The 16745-nt window shown below is 55.9% G+C and overlaps 1 protein-coding gene across 2 annotated transcripts in view; it reads right to left on the bottom strand.

Annotated features, from left to right (window-relative positions):
- CORO2B (coronin 2B) overlaps window positions 1-16364 on the bottom strand; it is a 133593-nt gene extending 117229 nt beyond the window's left edge. Inside the window, exon 1 of one of the 2 annotated variants that reach the window (XM_042988521.1) lies at window positions 16313-16364. Coding sequence is in view for 1 of the 2 variants with exons in the window: in XM_042988520.1 (XP_042844454.1) it covers window positions 15703-15717 (15 nt within the window). In the remaining variant the exon portion in view is untranslated. Of the gene's footprint in view, window positions 1-15702; window positions 15778-16312 lie in introns of those variants that run through there. The other variant, XM_042988520.1, reaches the window with a different exon arrangement.
- Window positions 16365-16745: the final 381 nt, after the last annotated feature.

Consider the following 16745-nt stretch of genomic DNA (forward strand, 5'->3'; position numbering starts at 1 on the left):
AGCCTCTGAAGCCCTGCCCCAGGGGCCAAACTGAGGACAGGGAGTCCCGGGGCCCTGAGTGTGGACAGCAGGTGACCCGAGGCCTGCCATGAAGCTCGAGGCACAGAGCCACAGACTTTCTTCTGAGAAGACAAGGACGGTCCCACTGTCAGGGGAAAGTTCAGCCTTGCTCCTTGGTGCCCGCAACTCCCAGGGGATACAAACTGGACACTCAAGTCCCCTTCCTGGGAGGAAATCCTGCCAGAGTTCTCAGGGACATCAACAGCGGGGCTCAGCTGGAGAAGGAAGGAGGGAAGGGGTCCTGGGGGGGGGGGGCTTTGGTCCTGGGAGCATTCCCTCTGGCCGGTGCCCGCAGGTCACAGCTGAGGCTGCTGGCTGGGCTGGCCATTCGGTCCTGCCTCTAGTCTTTTCTCTGGCCTTGAACATCAGAACTGGGACTTTTGCATGGTATAATGCTCCCTGCACCCCTTCCTACCCCTTCACTGCTTCCCGTTCCACAGCCCATCTGAGTCTCCAAAAACACTAACCAGAGAGACAGAACTGCATAGATACTTCTCTCTTTTCAGAGTTGGAAACGAAGACCCAGAGAGGTTAAGCAACTTGCCCAGGGGCACACAGCAGGTTAGAGGCAGAGCCCAGAATAGAAACTAGGCTGAGATTTCAGTTGTTATTATTTGGAGTCACCAGGCAAGCATGTGCAGAAAGGCTTTCCTGGGACCGGAGGTAGGGGGTTTAGAGGGCCTTCTGTCCCCTCCAGAAATCCCCCCCTTCCTTCTGCAAGCACACAGGCTCTGTCTGGCTTTAAATCCAAAGAAATTCCTTCTCTGCTCATTGGCTCTCAGACACGGGAAGCAGCCCGTTCCCTGTGGCTTCTTCCCTGGAGGATGCGTTCAATAAACAGAACCCCTTTCTCATCTTCCTGCATAAATATTTCAGGAGGCTGAGAAACAAACAGATCTGCATTTGCTCTGCTGCTGGCTACTCAGAAATGGGGGCTCCCCAACTGCAGGCAGGACCCTCACCCCCTTCCCAGGCAAAGCGTTGTCCTCCAGGCCACGGGAAGTACACGATGGCAGGGACAGCCCCCTTCCTGCCAGGGATGCCCACCTGGGTTGGGGAACCTGGGAACCTGGTGGGAGCGGGACAGAACGGCCCTGTTTTTTACCAGAAGCACCCCACCCGCCTACCCATCTACTGCTTGCTGTTCCTAGAAATGGGAGAACATAGTCTGCTCAGTGTCTGTTGTTTTTGGGGACGCTTCAATCGCTGCTGCCCAAGACCACGCGGCAGGGGACACGAGGTTCCTGCACAGACAGGCACCGCCCACGAGGAAGAGGGTGCAGAGCGTCCAAGAACAGGTGGACCAGAGCTCAGGCTGGAAACCTCGGCAATTGAGCAGGCCAGTCCCCCGAAGGCTCCCCCAAACCCTCCTTTTGTTTATTCATTCGGACGTCCATGGAGCACATCATTCTTGGGCCGGAACACTCAGCGGCTCCCCGTTGCCAACTGGATTCCGACTCCTCAGACGGTCATTTCCTGCACTTCCCAACCCCGCCCTGCCCTGGCTTCCCAGCCACACCTCCCTCCACGCAAGTCACAGTGCACACTCCAGTCAGCCTGCTTCCTCCCTCCCTCCCCTAGACCCGTCTGTCCTTCCCCTCCCTAAATGCTATCTGCCTTTGCCTTTTCTCCTTTCCCCTTCTTTGCTCTCGTCATTTTCAGGAGGGCGAATGCACCACCTTCTCCTGGAAGCCTTCCAAGACCATCCCACCCCCACAAGGATCCCCCCTCACCTCCCTGAGCTCCCTCATGGGTCCCTGCCACCGCTGCCATGAGGGAACTGCTCCTGTGACACCCTCGCGTGTGAGGTCTTATTGTTCCAACTCAGTTACAAGCCTCTAGAGAGCCAGGTGCCAGCTTCTGTTTCAGCCAGGTGTCTGGGGATGAGGGCTGCCCCTGGACATGACTCCAGAAGGGAATTCAGCTTTGAAGAAATCTTGATGCCTGGGACTGTCCTCCCAGAGATTCGGATTCTATTATTCTGGGGGGAAGGTGGGCAGAAAGGACCAACCCCATAATTTGTAGGGACCCTTGACCAAAAGTGAATAAGCATTTCAAGACAGTGCCAGCAGAACATTAGACCCAGTGTCACACAGGTCACACTCCCGCGAAGCCGGCCGTGGGGGCAAGCGTTCAGACCTCCCCAGGTGATGTGCGACCAGCATTGAGAACCACCTCTAAGGACAATGGGGGCCACTACAGGTCCTGCACCTCTGAGCTCCCACAACAATGCACACACCTCTATGCCTGGGCTGCCTGAAGCACAAACATTTGCAGAGGGAATGAACACAGGAACAGACGGAGGGCAATGACGCTTGAACCAGAACGCTGGGAAGGATCTTTTTTCCGCTTGCTTTTAAAATCAAATATAAATATATGAAATATTAACACTGTATTATTAATAGGTAAATGTATTACACCAATGATTATTTAACAGAAGAAAATAAGAGATTCATATTTTAATATTAACATATGAAAATATTCCCAACGTGCCCACAGTGCACAGATCTTAAGTGTTCAGCTTGAAAAATTGTTACTCGTGCCTGTATTCGCCCGACGACCGTCACTCCAGAAGGTTCTCTCGTGCCCTATCCCAGTTAACACCACACCCCACCCTGTCCTACGCCAGGTCACCAATAAGAAGTGGATAGAATTTTCGTTGAAGAAGGGCTCTCTGGCCGAAGGAGGGAGAATGAGCACAGGTGGGGGGGTCTGGAAGAGACATGGAAAGGGCCGACTGATAAAACCCCTTCATGTGCGAAGGGCTGATATTCACACCAAATGAGAGGGAATAAGCACAAAGTTTCAGAGGGGCTCAGGGTCTTGCTCAAAGTCACAGGGCAAGCTGATGGCAGAACCAGGACTCTAACCCTGATCCTCAATCCCCAAGTTTTATTAGCTTTTCACAACCTTGGCAGTCTGTGGTGTGTGTGTGTGTGTGTGCGCGCTAGGCTCAGAGGGAGGAGGATGGGGCAGGGCCTGAGACTGGGCAGAACAGGGAGTAAGTACATCCGTAAGCTCCCTTCTGCACCCAGCCTTGGACCAGGTGATGTTATCCTAAGATAGACAGGGAAACGGAGTCCCAACCAGAGCGGGGCAGGACTGACCCAATGGGGGTTTAGCTGGGGTTTAGGAGGACCACTAGAAGCCCTCTGCAGAGGTCTTCCCTCTAGGCCGTCTTCCCAGCAGGAGACTTCTGGCCCTCTGTCCCCTCCTTCTGTTTTCTCAAACCCCAGACCCAACTTTTCAGGCAGCCCCAGGCAGACGGGAGAGGCCAGTACCGTGGAGTGGTCCCGCCAGGGGTATCTCCTTGGGGGAGAAGGGGCACAGGTGCTCTCTCCCAGACACAGGGAGATACATGCAGGGAATCTGGGCTGGGGGCCTGAAACCCCTACACCCACCTCGCTGTGCCCAGGCTTTGGGAATGTCCTCTAAGGTCAGGCTGGGGCAGACCACCCAAAATGCGAGTCTGATCACTTCACTCCTCCGTGAAAACCCCTCCGGGGCACCTCGAGCCACCACAGGGCTCAAGCCAAAGCTCCCTCTGGCTCCTGCCTCTGCCCCTCGGGCCTTGTTCCAGCGCTCGCTAAGCTGCCCTCTCCACCCAGCCGCACCCAGTTCTTGCCTCTCGTGGAATAAGCCAGACCCGTGTGCACGTCCATGTTTTTGTTCATGCCATCCCCTCTCCCTGGAATGCCCTTCCTTCCTCTTCATGTGCTTCTGCCTACTCATCCTCGGAGACTGAGCGAAGAAACCTTCCCTTTCTCCAGAAACTTTCCCTGGCCTCCTCGGCCTGTCCCCTTGGCTGCAGAACTCTGTGCACACACCCCTGCCGTCCCACACCGCAGCTCACCGGCCTCCCTTTGCCACATCCCCGCAGCTATGTGTCCCTCTGGGCGGCCTGTCTCTCCCATTAGACGGGGATTCCCCCCAGAGGGGACTGCTTGAGTGTAACCCTCATGCTGGGTGCTGCATGCTTTGGGCCTAGCACACAGGTGCTCAGGAAACTTTTTTTTCCCTTTTTTTTTTTTAATTAATTATTTGAGAGAAAGAGAAATCGAGAGAGTGCCAGGAAAGGAGAGGGAGCGAGAGAGAGAGAGAGAGAGAGAGAGAGAGAGAGAGAGAGAGAATACCAAGCAGGCTCCACGCCATCAGCACAGAGCCTGATGTGGGGCTCGATCTCATGAACCGTGAGATCATGGCCTGAGCCGAAACCAAGAGTCGGATGCTTCACCGACCGAGCCACCTAGGCGCCCCATCAGCAAATATTTTTTGAACGAATCTAGGGCCTCATTTTATTTGCCTAGGGGAAGGGGAGGGTAGTCAGCGGTCAGGACAGCGGGGCAGTCAGGGTGGAGAGGAACTTGGACTGATGGCCACCCTCGACACTCAGTCCCCCCGGCAAATCTGGCTCACTGGTCCTCCCCTCCCGCCTCACTCTCCTCCTTGGGAACCTCTCCCGAGTGGCCAGTCTCATTATTCTCGGGTCTTGCTATCTGCAGGCCGGGCCCAGTCAATGATAACCACTTAAGTAAGGTATTACCCCTCCTGGGGGAACTTATATTTTAATAACATCTGAAATGCCCAAAGGAACTGAAGACTGTAGTGGTTCTGGGCACGGTGCTGGGAGGGTGATCTTAAAAAAGCAATCACACAGCACGGTCAGCTCCCACTATCTGGCCAGGGGGCCCCGAGGTTTCTGCATGTCCGCGGGGCTGTGCAGTCAGAGAGGTCAGGGTCAGGTCTCAGTCCACCCTTTCCCACTGTGCAAGCCGGGGCGACTGCTGCCCTCTCTGAGGCTTGTTCTCCCGCTCTGTAAAGCGGGGGGTAACACCAGAATTATGGGGTCCATGAGATAACGGATGCGACACGCTCAAAATGGGGGGCAGGCTCGACATCATTCCTGCTCTTTTCTAAAGCAAAGGCCCACAGAGCTTGCTGTCCAGCACTCTGGGTCTCCAGGGGCCCCCAGAGGGGTGGCTTTGTTTGCTGCTCCTGAGCCCCCTCTGTTTCCTCCGCCCACTCTCCCTCCCTGGCTCCCTCCCTCCAAGCCAGAGTTCCAGGGAAAACTTTGCCCGGAGACTTCTCAAGCCAGTGATAAGGTCTGGCCAGAAGAAAGCTCTTAGCAACCCAGGCTCCCAACCCAGAGGCCCTTCTAATGGTTTCAGAGAAACAAAGGAGGGAAAGATTGCCTGCAGCCCAGCGTGCCAGGAGGGCTGGCTTCCAGGAGGGAGAGTGGGGTTCCCGGGCCTCTGTGGCGGCCACGGTGGCAGCCTGGAACGTGGGGCCCCTGGCTGCCAGATCTCAGGAATCACAGCCCCCTGGCCAAGCAGAAGGAGCCTCAGAGCTCACTCCTACTGCCTCTGCCATGGCCACGGCCAGGCAGGGTGGTCCTTGCTGGTTACCTGGGGAGCTGAGCCTCTCCATTCGGGTGCCCCCTGCCATCTAGGTGAAGTTCTCAGGGTCTCCTTTCTAAAACTTTCCCCTACTTCTGAATCAGCCCTTGGCCTAGAAAAACCGACTGAACTGAAACTCACCCAACCTGAGCCTGCCATCAACCAGAGGGAGCCCCACTCCCTACTTGGCCACTTGTGCCCCCTTAGGTAAAACTTTCAGGGCCTCACTTTTCTCCTCTGCAAAATGGGGGACCCCATTACACCTCTTCAGAGTTCCTTCCAGCTCTCACAGTCCACGGACGTACAGGAGTAAGGATTTAGCCCAGGCAGCAACATACAGGGAATAGTTTGGGCTTCCTCAAAATCCCACCGAACCTTGTATTTTGCACCGGCTACCCCAAAGTCTACACCACATCTTTGACAAGTGCTGTGAAAGATACCAAAAAAATCAGACATCATCTCTGGCCTGAGAGCTCACAATCAAGTCAAGGAGTCAAGGTTCATGCTCCGAAAACAATTCCCATACAACAGAACACATCGGGCCTTTACCTACAGCTGATGTGGTAGAGACGGGGGCCCCACAGGAACTCCCAGAAAAGGGGAATTAATGCAGATCCGGACCCTGAAAAGGCCAATTTGACAGAATAGCCTCAGTCCATAACAACTTGAGTTTGTTCTCACTCATTATAATGACTATGGCAGGAAGGCAGACCCAGGGTCTTTAGAGGACACAGTTGTGATAATAAAAAGTTATCAGATGGACCCTCAGGTACACAGAAATCCCCTTTCCCAGAATTCCAAATTTCTCGGAATCCCAAATTTCCCCATGCATTCCTGCAACGTGATCTTTCACCTGGAGGTCAGCAGGGCAAGTGTGAACAACATTTTCTTCATGAAGCTAAACCAAAAACTCAGGAATTAAATCCTCTTGTCCCCTTCCTCCAACACCTTTCTTTCCATCAGCTGTCCTGGAAATTCCCCCCAGATCCCAGATCGTAATGCTGTTAGTTCTGAAGTCATATTCGAGATGTTTAAATGGTTTACTGCAAATCCCTCAAGCTAGTAGAGGGTCTTTCTTTCTATAAACTCAAAGGAAAAATGGGTCTGAGCCTCAGGGGTGCCAGGATGTATCTGGAGCAAAGGTCAAGGCCGTTTGCCAGTGGGGGCTGGGTCTCTCTTCCCAGAGACCTGGGCAAGACTGTGCTCTGGGACAAACCTTCCCCCACCTTCCAGAGGGAGCTCGGGCCTGCAGGGATGCAGATCAAGGTTTAGAGGCTTTATTCGCCTCACTTTTCAAACGAAAGCAGGACATCCAATTTTTATAGCCAGATTATTTGTCCCAAGCATATTAAAACAACCAAAATAGGACAGGAAGAGGGAAAAGCAACTTTTCATCTGCCCCAAAGTAGCCTGACAGTTAAAACAGATAGAAGCTGTTTGGGGGAGATGAACTGGTCCTTTCTGCCGACACAGTGTGAAACAGTTTTTCAGTCAGGACAACAGCAGGGGAGAAGGGGGTTAGCTGTTGGATGGACTGCCTAACTCCCAAAGCGGTGGGACACTGGTGGGGGAAGGGAGCAGGACAGGTGCCAATTACAGACACTAAACTACCCCCCTCATGACATCTACAGAGAGTGCCTTACTTACATATTACCGTGCCCTAGTGAGGTGGAGAAATGAATTTCCTTTTCACAGATGAGAAAAACAGAGGCTCAGAGACGTTGAGGGCCTAGCCCAAGGTCACGCAGGGAGGAGCAGAGACAAGAGCAGAGCCCGAGTCTTTTGCCTCCAGATCCCCTGACCTGGCCACAGGCCTCAGGGTCATCGCTACCTGCCGCTACCTGCCAGACTGAGTGGTAAGAAAGGCCTGGAAGGCACGCTACGCGCCCCACCCCCCACAACCGGCTTGGTGACCTTAGTAAGTTACCTCCCTTCCTTCTCTGGGCCTCTGTGCCTGCACCTACAGGAAGGGGAACAGTAAGAACACCGGAAGATTAAATGAGTAAATACACGTGAAACACTTTTTGTGTGCCCGGGATAAACAAAGCACCCTAGAAAGGTCAGCGCCTTCTGCTGTTGTTACTGCTTATTTCACTGTCAGCCTCTTGAAAGCAGGGACCTAACACCCGGCGACAGCCCGGGAACTGCCTACAAGAAACTAGTATTTGTTAAACGGGTCTAAATTAAGATTAGGAATCAGCCTCATGTTCCTAGAAAGCGTGGAGTGCCATGGAGGCAGAGGGCTGGACCAGATGACCTCAGACAGCTCTGGAGTTGAACACCGAGCACAGGGGCTTGTTTCTAGGGATTAGTGTGAGCACCCATCCAGAGGGAGCATCCCCATATCCCCCTGCTGGGCAGCTGGAGCCTTCAAGGGTGTTATCATCTGTCTCACACAGGGGCCAGTAAGTTCACACCTTGTGGCCCGAGCGCCATGCCCTGTGAAACATCACACACATACATACATACATACATACGTGTGTGTATATGTCCCTACAGTTTTATTTTAAAGACCAAGAGCCAGCCCAGATAATCATAAAGATTTCGAGAATAAAAATGGTTAGAATCGGGCCCAGTAAAAATATAAGGTGGAAATTTTCCTGCCAGAGCAAAGTTTCCTTCTGGAAAAACAAATGACCCCTCCCTGGAGCTGCCTGCCAGCCAGGAGAGGCCCTGCCCTTCCAAACAAAGCTCTTCTAACCAGGGAGGCTCTCTGAGGGGCGGCAGAGGCTGGACCACTGAATGTGGCACTTCCGTACCCCCCTTGCCCAGGTCGACTTTAAGAAGTGGCCCACGGAAAAGCCATCCTCCCGAGATCAGGAAGCCACAGAGAGGAGGAGAAAAAGAATGAGGGAGTCCAGAGGCCCACGTCTGGACCAGCCTCTAATCTGCCTGGCTGGGCAACTTTCTGCAGCTTACTTGGCCTCTCTGTGCCTGTTTCCTCATTCCTGATGTGGGGATGACCGTAACCTACACCATAAAGTCACTCTGAGCATAAAAGGAACCCATCCATGTGCTGAGTTCTCACCAACAATGCTGGCATGTGGGGAGCATTCCTGGCGAGTGATCTGACTCCCGGCATCTGCCTGTGCCTTTACTTCCGTTACCCACTCCTCAGCTCCTCCCTCTCACCGGCTACCTCCTACTCATCCTTCATGAATCAGCTTAAAAGTCACCTTCCCGCCCCTCTGACTAGGTCAGGCCCTCTGCTGTTATTCCCAGAGTTCCCTGTACTTCTCATCTCATAAGCCCCAGGACACTCATTGTAAGCGTGTTTAATTTTCTGTCTACCCGACGTTAATAGCTAACACTAACTGCCAGGCATGTGGTAAGTGCTTCACACGGATCAGCTCATTTAATCTTTATAATAATCCTTTTAAGTGCTACTATTATCAATCCCAATTAATGGATGGGGAAACAGATGTTCAGAGAGGTTAGGCAACTTGCCCAAGAGCAAACAGCAAGGAAATGATACAGGGCCATCTGTCTGACTCTAAAGCTGGCATTCTCAGCCACCAGCGCCCCCTGGTAATCAGGGGCCATCTCCAGAGGGCCACCCACCCTGGGTACAGAGGGAATTTGCATATTCAAGAGGGTAAGGGCTGCAGGTCTGGACCACAGACCTGTGTGTTCCCTACACAAAGCTAGCTTCGTGGAAATGGAGAAGGTGGCCCTGCCTCTATCACACTTGTTCTCCCCCTGGGCTGGCCACCTTGCCTAAGAGGCCCCGTCTGATGTCGGATGCCACGTGCAGGATACCTTCCTCCTCACTCGCTCAGCTTACATTTTTTCCCCCCAAATTATTTACGCGGTTCCCAGCTCCAGCAAAGGCCACAGGAAAGCCTAAACAGACCACATCCACAGATGTCACCCCCAAGGCAAGCAGCACTTGTCAAGCACACCTTGGTGCCAGGGCCCCAGATGCCCAGACAGGAGCCCTTTGCCACGGGGTGGGGGTGGGGGACAGAATACAATCCTGGAACTTAGATGGCCGGGTACGGATCCCCACCCACTCCCCCACCCGCGAAACCTGCAACCTTGAGCAATTCACTTATGCTCACTGAGCCTCAATTTCCTCTTCTGGAGAATGGGATCGTCTGAATCTTCTGGAGAATGGGATCAGATCTAGAATCAACCTCATCAGATCTAGAATCAACCTCATGGTTGCACAGAGTCAACGCGATCAAGTGTGCCCAATGCCTGCTTAATAACTGTTATTCTTGTGAGGACGGTGATTAATCTTCATAGGATGTGGACCATGAGTGATTGGATTGTGAAGGTTCTGGCTCAAAGTCAGAAGACCTGGGTGTGCATCCCAGCTCTGACCCACATTAGCTCTGTGATTTGGGTGTGGCCATGTTTTCACTCGGAGACTCTATTTATTCATCTGTAAATAGGGGGAACCCTCCTCACCCTGGGACCCTCGGAGGGATTCAGTGCAGTAGCCCATGTTTGTTTTCTGTAAGTGGGACTGTCCTGAGCAGACCCGGGTGCCTCCCGTTGCTGTGTTAATTAATTGGAAGGAGGGTGCCAGCCAGAAACCAATTAGGAAGGCCCCTCCAGGGGCCTCCTGGGGGAGGGGGAGGGAGAGGGCAAAGAAAGGCGGGTGACGGCTCCTCCTCCATTGTCCCCACCCCACGGACTTGTGCCTTCTCTGCAGCTGGTTCCACACTCCAGGCCCACAAAGGAGAGGCTCATTCTAAACAGCTTCTTTTCATGTGGAAGCCACTGGATTTGCATCTGTCCTTGCCTGGCAGGGCCTGCTCCGTGCCAGCTGCTCTAAGCTTCCCAGGCTCCAGGCTACTCGGGGGGGGCTGGGCCTGAGCCTGCAGGGTCCCCAGGCAGGGAAAGGAAGGGGAACAGAACAAGCTGATCAGGAGAAGCCGGAAGGAGAGGGGGCTGGGCACAGAGGGAATTTGCACATTCTCTCATCTCCTGGACACCAGACAAATTCTGTGGCTAGCATATCCAAATCAGAATCTGGGCCGCCCCGGTGCCAGGAGCCGGCGGTGGCTGAGGCCATGTCTGCTCCAGGCTAGCCAACCTGGGAGAGAAATGGAAAAACTCACTCCATCTCCGAGCTGCCAGGGACCGATGCTGCCAGGCCGTTGGTCTAGCCAGTGTCCACACTCCCAGACCGGCCAAGCTCAAGTCTAGTCTGACTCCACACGGCCAGCTAGCCAGGGGGCTTCTGGGGCCCTGGGGAGCCCCACAACGCATCCCAGATGCCTCTGCGGGCTGCCACAGGTGCTAAGGTGGCAATGCCCCAGGCAAGAGAACACGGGGCATCTGGGCACATATGGGAAGAAAGTAACTCATCAGAGCTCTTCTGAGAGTGAGCTGCATTGCCTGGAGGGAAAGACAGTAAGGAAGGAAAGATCCTGAAGTTATGAACACTTAAAGTATGCAGACGACCGACCTCTCCTGGCTTGTGCCCGCTGGACGCTGAGACTCCTAACTCAGGACTTTGGCACATCTCCTTCCCCACCCATCTTCTCCAAGGTTCTGGACAGCAGGGCCTGTGGCTCAGGCATTCTGTGACCTTAATGCCTCACACGGGGCCTGGCCCAGAATAGGAGCTCAGATACGAATGCGTGAATGTTAGCCACAGACCTTCAGCATGAGAATGCCAGGGCTCTGGAAGAAGAACTGAGTGGAGGGAGGAGGTATAATGGGTACACGGAACAGAGAAGCAGAAGCCCCACGCCACCCCCAGGTTTCTGGGAGCTGGGTCTGTGCGGGTAATGTCTCCGCCTTTGAGCTGGCTCTGTGACAGGCTTGCTCTCTCATTTCTTCTCCCAGTAAGGGCCAGACAGGAAAGAAGTGCTGGGAAGTGGAATGTCTGGGAGTCCAGGCATCTCCTGGGTAGGCTAGATCCTGGGTCCAGGAGTCGGAGGCAGAGGGCTTTGTATCTCTTCCTCCCCATCCTGACCCTGGGTGTAGCAAGGGCTCCCGTACACCTTGACCCCTGAGGAGTTTTCAGCAAGGGGGGTGGCTGCCCAGCAGAGGGAATCTCAGACACCAGCATCCAGGCCAGGACGATGCAGTAGGGTGACTGGAGTGGGGCCCTGTCCCCACTCAGGCTGCCTGGGGGCCCCCTTGCAGGGCAGCCGGGTGGGAAAAGCACTTGCTTTAGGCAAGTTATAATTTGCTCCCTGGGTCTCAGTTCCCCTATTTGTCAAGGGAGAGATTTGGATGACTTGGGGCCACTCTTCGGGGCCCGAGAGACACATGACCTTGCCAAATGAAGGCCTGTTAGTAACTACCTGGGCAAGGCAACCCTGTCCTCAGTCCCACTGCGTTCAGGAGGAGCCATGGGCTCCCCTCCCTGAGCCGTGCTCTGCTGGGACAGGCACAGAAGAGAGAAGGGGTGACCTACGGAACGAGGGGCCATGGTGTGACTGCTGATAACACTTGTGAACCTGGAATTGGCTGCTTAGAGGGGGATGCTGGCATCTGGAGTCTTCTCCTTGCACTCACTCCTTCTCCTAAGACCTTCTGAGGTGCGTCAGGCACTCCTGCTCCTCAGGGCACTTTGTTCTTGGACTGCTGACCCCCTGAGCCGACCGTGGGAACGCAGAAAGCACCGAGCTCACTGGCGTCTAACCCAACAAGTCGCACCTGGGAACAAGGCAGCCCAGTCACTATAAGTCATCACCTTCCTTACCTCCGAGCCCCAGGGTCCAGTCTGGTCACATCCAGACAAAAGCCAAGAAATCACTCCAAAGGCCCTAGAAGCAACAAAAGGGGTTTGCAAAGTCCTGCATGACAGCTGGCAGACTTCTTTAAAAAAAAAAAAATTTTAATGTTTATTTGTTTTTGTGAGACAGAGAGAGACACACGGCACGGGTGGGGGAGGGGCAGAGAGAGAGGGAGACACAGAATCCGAAGCAGCTTCCGGGCTCTGAGCTGTCAGCACAGAGCCCGATGTGGGGCTCGAACTCATGAACCGCGAGATCACGACCTGAGCCGATGTCAGACGCTTTAACCGACGGAGCCACCCAGGCGCCCGTGCAGACTTTTCTTATAGCCTGTTGACTTGTGCTCTACACACAATTCTAATGTATTTTGTTCTGTTCTTCTAGTTGATGGCAGTTTAGAAGCCAATTTAGAACCAGAGAAGCACTGACATATGACTGAAATGGCACAGAGACAGAAAAAGTATGAAGAGCAGGCGCGAGAACGCAAAGAACAAAATCATCCTGCTCCTGGGAAAGCGGCCTTCGTTCCCTCACCACTGACTTGCCCTCTGGACAGATACTGGACTGAGACTGGGGGCAGGAAGGACCTTACTCCCGTGGATGGTTCTGGTCTGGGAAGCCGCATCCCTTCTTTTCTTCTTCCTTTTCCTCCTCGTTACATAAAGAAGCTAAGACAGCTTACGAAACTACACACAATAAGATAGAGCTGAAAAAACGTCACAACCAGGAATCATGCCATCGGGCGAGAAGGCCACCCTCCAGAGATCCGCAGGGCTCTTTAGCTCTAGTGCCATTTAGGGCAGGGGTCCCTCCAGAACCGCCCAGGATCTATGTGCCACTTCAGCGGCTGGACCTCACCGCAAAGGCGAAGGCGGCTGGGCTACGTGTGGGAGGGGGGATGGTAAATGGAAAACGGAGGCCCACCTGCTCTCAGGAAGTCCTACTGAAGTTCTAGCAGCTCGTCATCTGGTTTCCTCTTGTGCACTTTCCAGGCCCTCTGAGCTAATAAGAACTGCTGCAATCCACACCTAACCCTGGCCCCAAGGACTCCAAGGGGGAGGCAGCCGAGGCTCGCCAGAGAGGGAGGACCTTTGGCTCGAGGAGGTTCGGCAAGGGCTGGGGTCTCGCCCTCTAATCCATTCCTCCCCTGCCTGTCACTCCAGTTGGTAAGCAGTGATTCCACCTTCCAGACCCCCTTCAGGATTCTTCTTCATATCTGGCTTATAACTAGACCCACCCCTCCCCTTCCCTCCCCAGAACAGAGAGCCCCCCAGTCTCCATCAGAGCGGACTTCCTCACCGAAGCGGTACCAAGGCCCAGCAGAAGGGACCCAAGACATCAATGAAACTCACTGCTGCATCTCACAGATGGGAAAACACAGGCTTAGAGATGGGAGTGACTGGCCCAAGATCACACAGCCTGTGTGTGGGTGACTGAGGACTAGAGGCCAGGCTTCAGACTCCCAGGGCACTGTGGCTCTTCTGGAAATCATGGCGGAGCCTCTTCCGGCAGGCTCTCAGGCAGCAGGACTGCCCCCGGACCCCTCTCCTGCATTTCTCCTGTTCTTGTAGCCCTCCCCACATGAACACTTCCGGTCTGTGAAGGGCTGGCCAAGGGGAGAGAAGATAGGGTTAAAGTGGGGATTTTATTTAATCCTCTGAGCTGGCTTAAACCGATGCCACATTGGTTAGAACAGGAGAAACATGCAGAAGGGTTTGGCGGGGGGTGGGGGAAAGGGGAGGGCATTAGTGAATAATCACTAGATACCGAGAGGCTTGGCCTGCCAATGAATTTAGCAGACAACTACCCTCCTTCATGGCGTCTCCACCCCAGGGCCTGAGCCTCCAACGACTGACCCCCTTCCATGGGAATAACCCAGTCTCCAGGGTACTCAACAGTGTAGAGCGATGGAAAGATCACAGGCCATAGATTGAGACGCATCTGAAGGCAAACCCCAGTTCTGCTACTTACTCGCTGTGTGACCTTAGGCAAGTCACTTGACCTCTCTGAGCCTCTGCTTCTTCCTCTCTTAAAGGGGGCTGAACATTCCTTCCTTGCAGGCCTCCTGGGAAGGAAGACTACCTGAGCTCATGCACATAAAGAGGCGTAGGGGAGGCATTGAGTCAGATGTGAGTGCTATTATTACAAATCTCGTATCCTTTATCTCTCATCCAGGCCCATCCGTTACTCTTCTGCCTCGGCCTGCTTGCGTCTTCGGCGTTAATAACCTTAATGATAATAATCCTTCCCAGCCAGCCCTGCCAAAGTAGGTCTAGCCAAAGCAGACCCTCAGCCCCAGGCACATCTTCCCGCAGTGTTCCTAAGAGACAATTTGGGCACTGAGCTCAAAGACCCTGAACAGACATGCTGTCTTATGGCAGGCAGATTTCATGGGGGCAGTGGTAGCCCCTGGCTTATCAGAAGGAGCCAGGACCACCCCTCCCATCACCTCCACAGCTGACCCTCCATCTGGTCCACTACTCTGACCACGAGTAAGCTGCCCTCTCCATGTTGGCCTCCGACTCTCCGATTCTGACAGCCAGGTGGGCAGCTACTGGAATCTGGCCTTGGGTGTGTGGATTGCCGGACCGAATGCCAAGGCCAGGCTGTGAGCTCCTTACCTGAAGGAGCGCTCTGAGAAGTGTGGGTTCACACCCTGGATCTTCTTCTTGGTTCTTCCACTGTCTGTCACCAGCCCCAGGATCCACATTATCGTCCTCATATTCCACAAGAGGAAACTGAGGCCCAAAGCAGAAGGGCCCAGCCAAGGTCATCCACAGGGTTTGGGGGTGATCCGGGGAGTGAACTCAGGTCTCCTCAGGTCTCCTAATCCCGGGCACTTTCTACCACCCTGGTCAGCTTTCCATACCAGGGAGGCCCCGAAGTCTCTCCAATGAACCTGGGCCCAGTGCCAGAGTCCAAGAACTCTCCTCCAATATGGGAACTGCCAGAATGCGCATCTCTCCCTTCCCTGTCACGTTCCCTCTTTAAGCCAGTCGCCACAGAACCTGTCCTATCCCTGGTAGCAACTCCCGGGGCTGGGGAGCGCCTTCTCCACTGAGTAACTCTGGAGTGGGGCCAGAGTTCACGGGATGGGCGGCAGAGGCCAGCAGGTGGGGTGGGCTTACCCCTCGGATGGCCTTCCCCAGGACGACAAACCCGTTCCCACACCCACTGTCCTGCCAGCGACGCTCCCCGTGGCGCGCTCCAATGGGGGACACCACGCAGCCGCCTAACACTGCTCTCCAGGGGTTAAAAATGCAGCATCCTAAGCAGGGTTAAAAATGCAGTCGCGGGTGGGCCGGTGCGGAGAGATGTCGTCCCAACCACCGCGGCTGCTAAAGCGGCATCCAACCCCCTTCCCTCCGCAGTCCCTGGGGCCCGGAACGACTGGAGGGACCGGGGAAGCAGAGGAGGCGCGCGCCGCACCTTCCCGGCACCAGTGCCCCCCTCCCCACGCCCACACCCCCGCGCCCCCAGCAGCCGAGGCCGGGGGCTGCAGGCGCCGGCGGGTCCCGGGCGCAGGGCGGGCGAGCGGCGCTTACCTTTGTGACAGTCATGCAGAAACTCCGGGGCGGTGCGGGGGCGCGGGCGCGGCGTGCGGGGGCGGCGGCCGGGGTCCACCGCGGGCCCGAGGCGGCGGCGGGAAGCGGTCCGGCGCGGCGCGGGCAGCTCTGGGCGCGCTCCCCGCTCCCCGCGCCCCGCGGGCGGCTCCGCTGAGCCTGGGGCCGCGCTCCGGGCGGGCAGCGCGCAGGGACCGCTCGTCGGCGCTCGCCCGCCGCTCGCCGCTGATGTCAGCCCCGAATGTGCATTTATAATAGATGAGCCTCCTTCGCCGCAGGAAGGCGAGGCAGGAAGAAAGGGAGAGGGGGAGAGGGCCCAGGCTGGGGGGCGGGGGGAGGAAGAGGGGCCGGGAACTCGCTACAAAGGAGGAGGCGGAGGGAGGAGGAGGACGACGAAGAGGAGGAGGAGGAGGAGGAAGAGGAGGAGGAGGAAGCGCACGCCCGCCCGCTGCCCTGCCCTGCGCCTGGGGCTCGCTAGCCCGCCGCCGGGCACCGCCGCTCCCGGAGCCCGGGCCTGGCGCCCCGGCCCCGCGGCCTTAACCCCTTCGCGCCCGCGGACGCCACGCGTCCGGGAGAGGCCGGGCCCTGGCACCTGCTGGCTGCTGGCGCGCGCGGCCACCCCGGCGCTCGAGGGCCCCGTTGGCCCGGGGACGCTGCTGAAGTCACACGCCAGACGACCGAGGCGCCGCGTGGGCCGAGAAGCCCGCGGGCTCGCCCCCTGGAGGTTGGCGACGTCCGCCCCGGCCGAGAGTGCCGCGCGGCAGCGGAGAGGGGCGTGGCGGCCGCAGGCCTCGCCGGACCCGCACAGGGTCGCAGGAGGGGGCCGCGCTAGCAGTCTTTTGAACCTAAGTCCCGCAGCGATTGGCCAGCCCAGAGGGAATTGCAGCCAGTTTCACAGAGGAGGAAACTCAGGACCAGACTGGGAAGTGACTTAGACAAGGGCACACGGCCATACTTGGCTCCAGGCGCTTCTCCTGGCGCCCGCTCTTTCCGCGTCGCCACGAGGTCTCCACGGAACCCCATGT

Source organism: Panthera tigris, chromosome B3 (genome assembly GCF_018350195.1).
Source record: "Panthera tigris isolate Pti1 chromosome B3, P.tigris_Pti1_mat1.1, whole genome shotgun sequence".
In the NCBI taxonomy this organism is placed as follows: domain Eukaryota; kingdom Metazoa; phylum Chordata; class Mammalia; order Carnivora; family Felidae; genus Panthera; species Panthera tigris.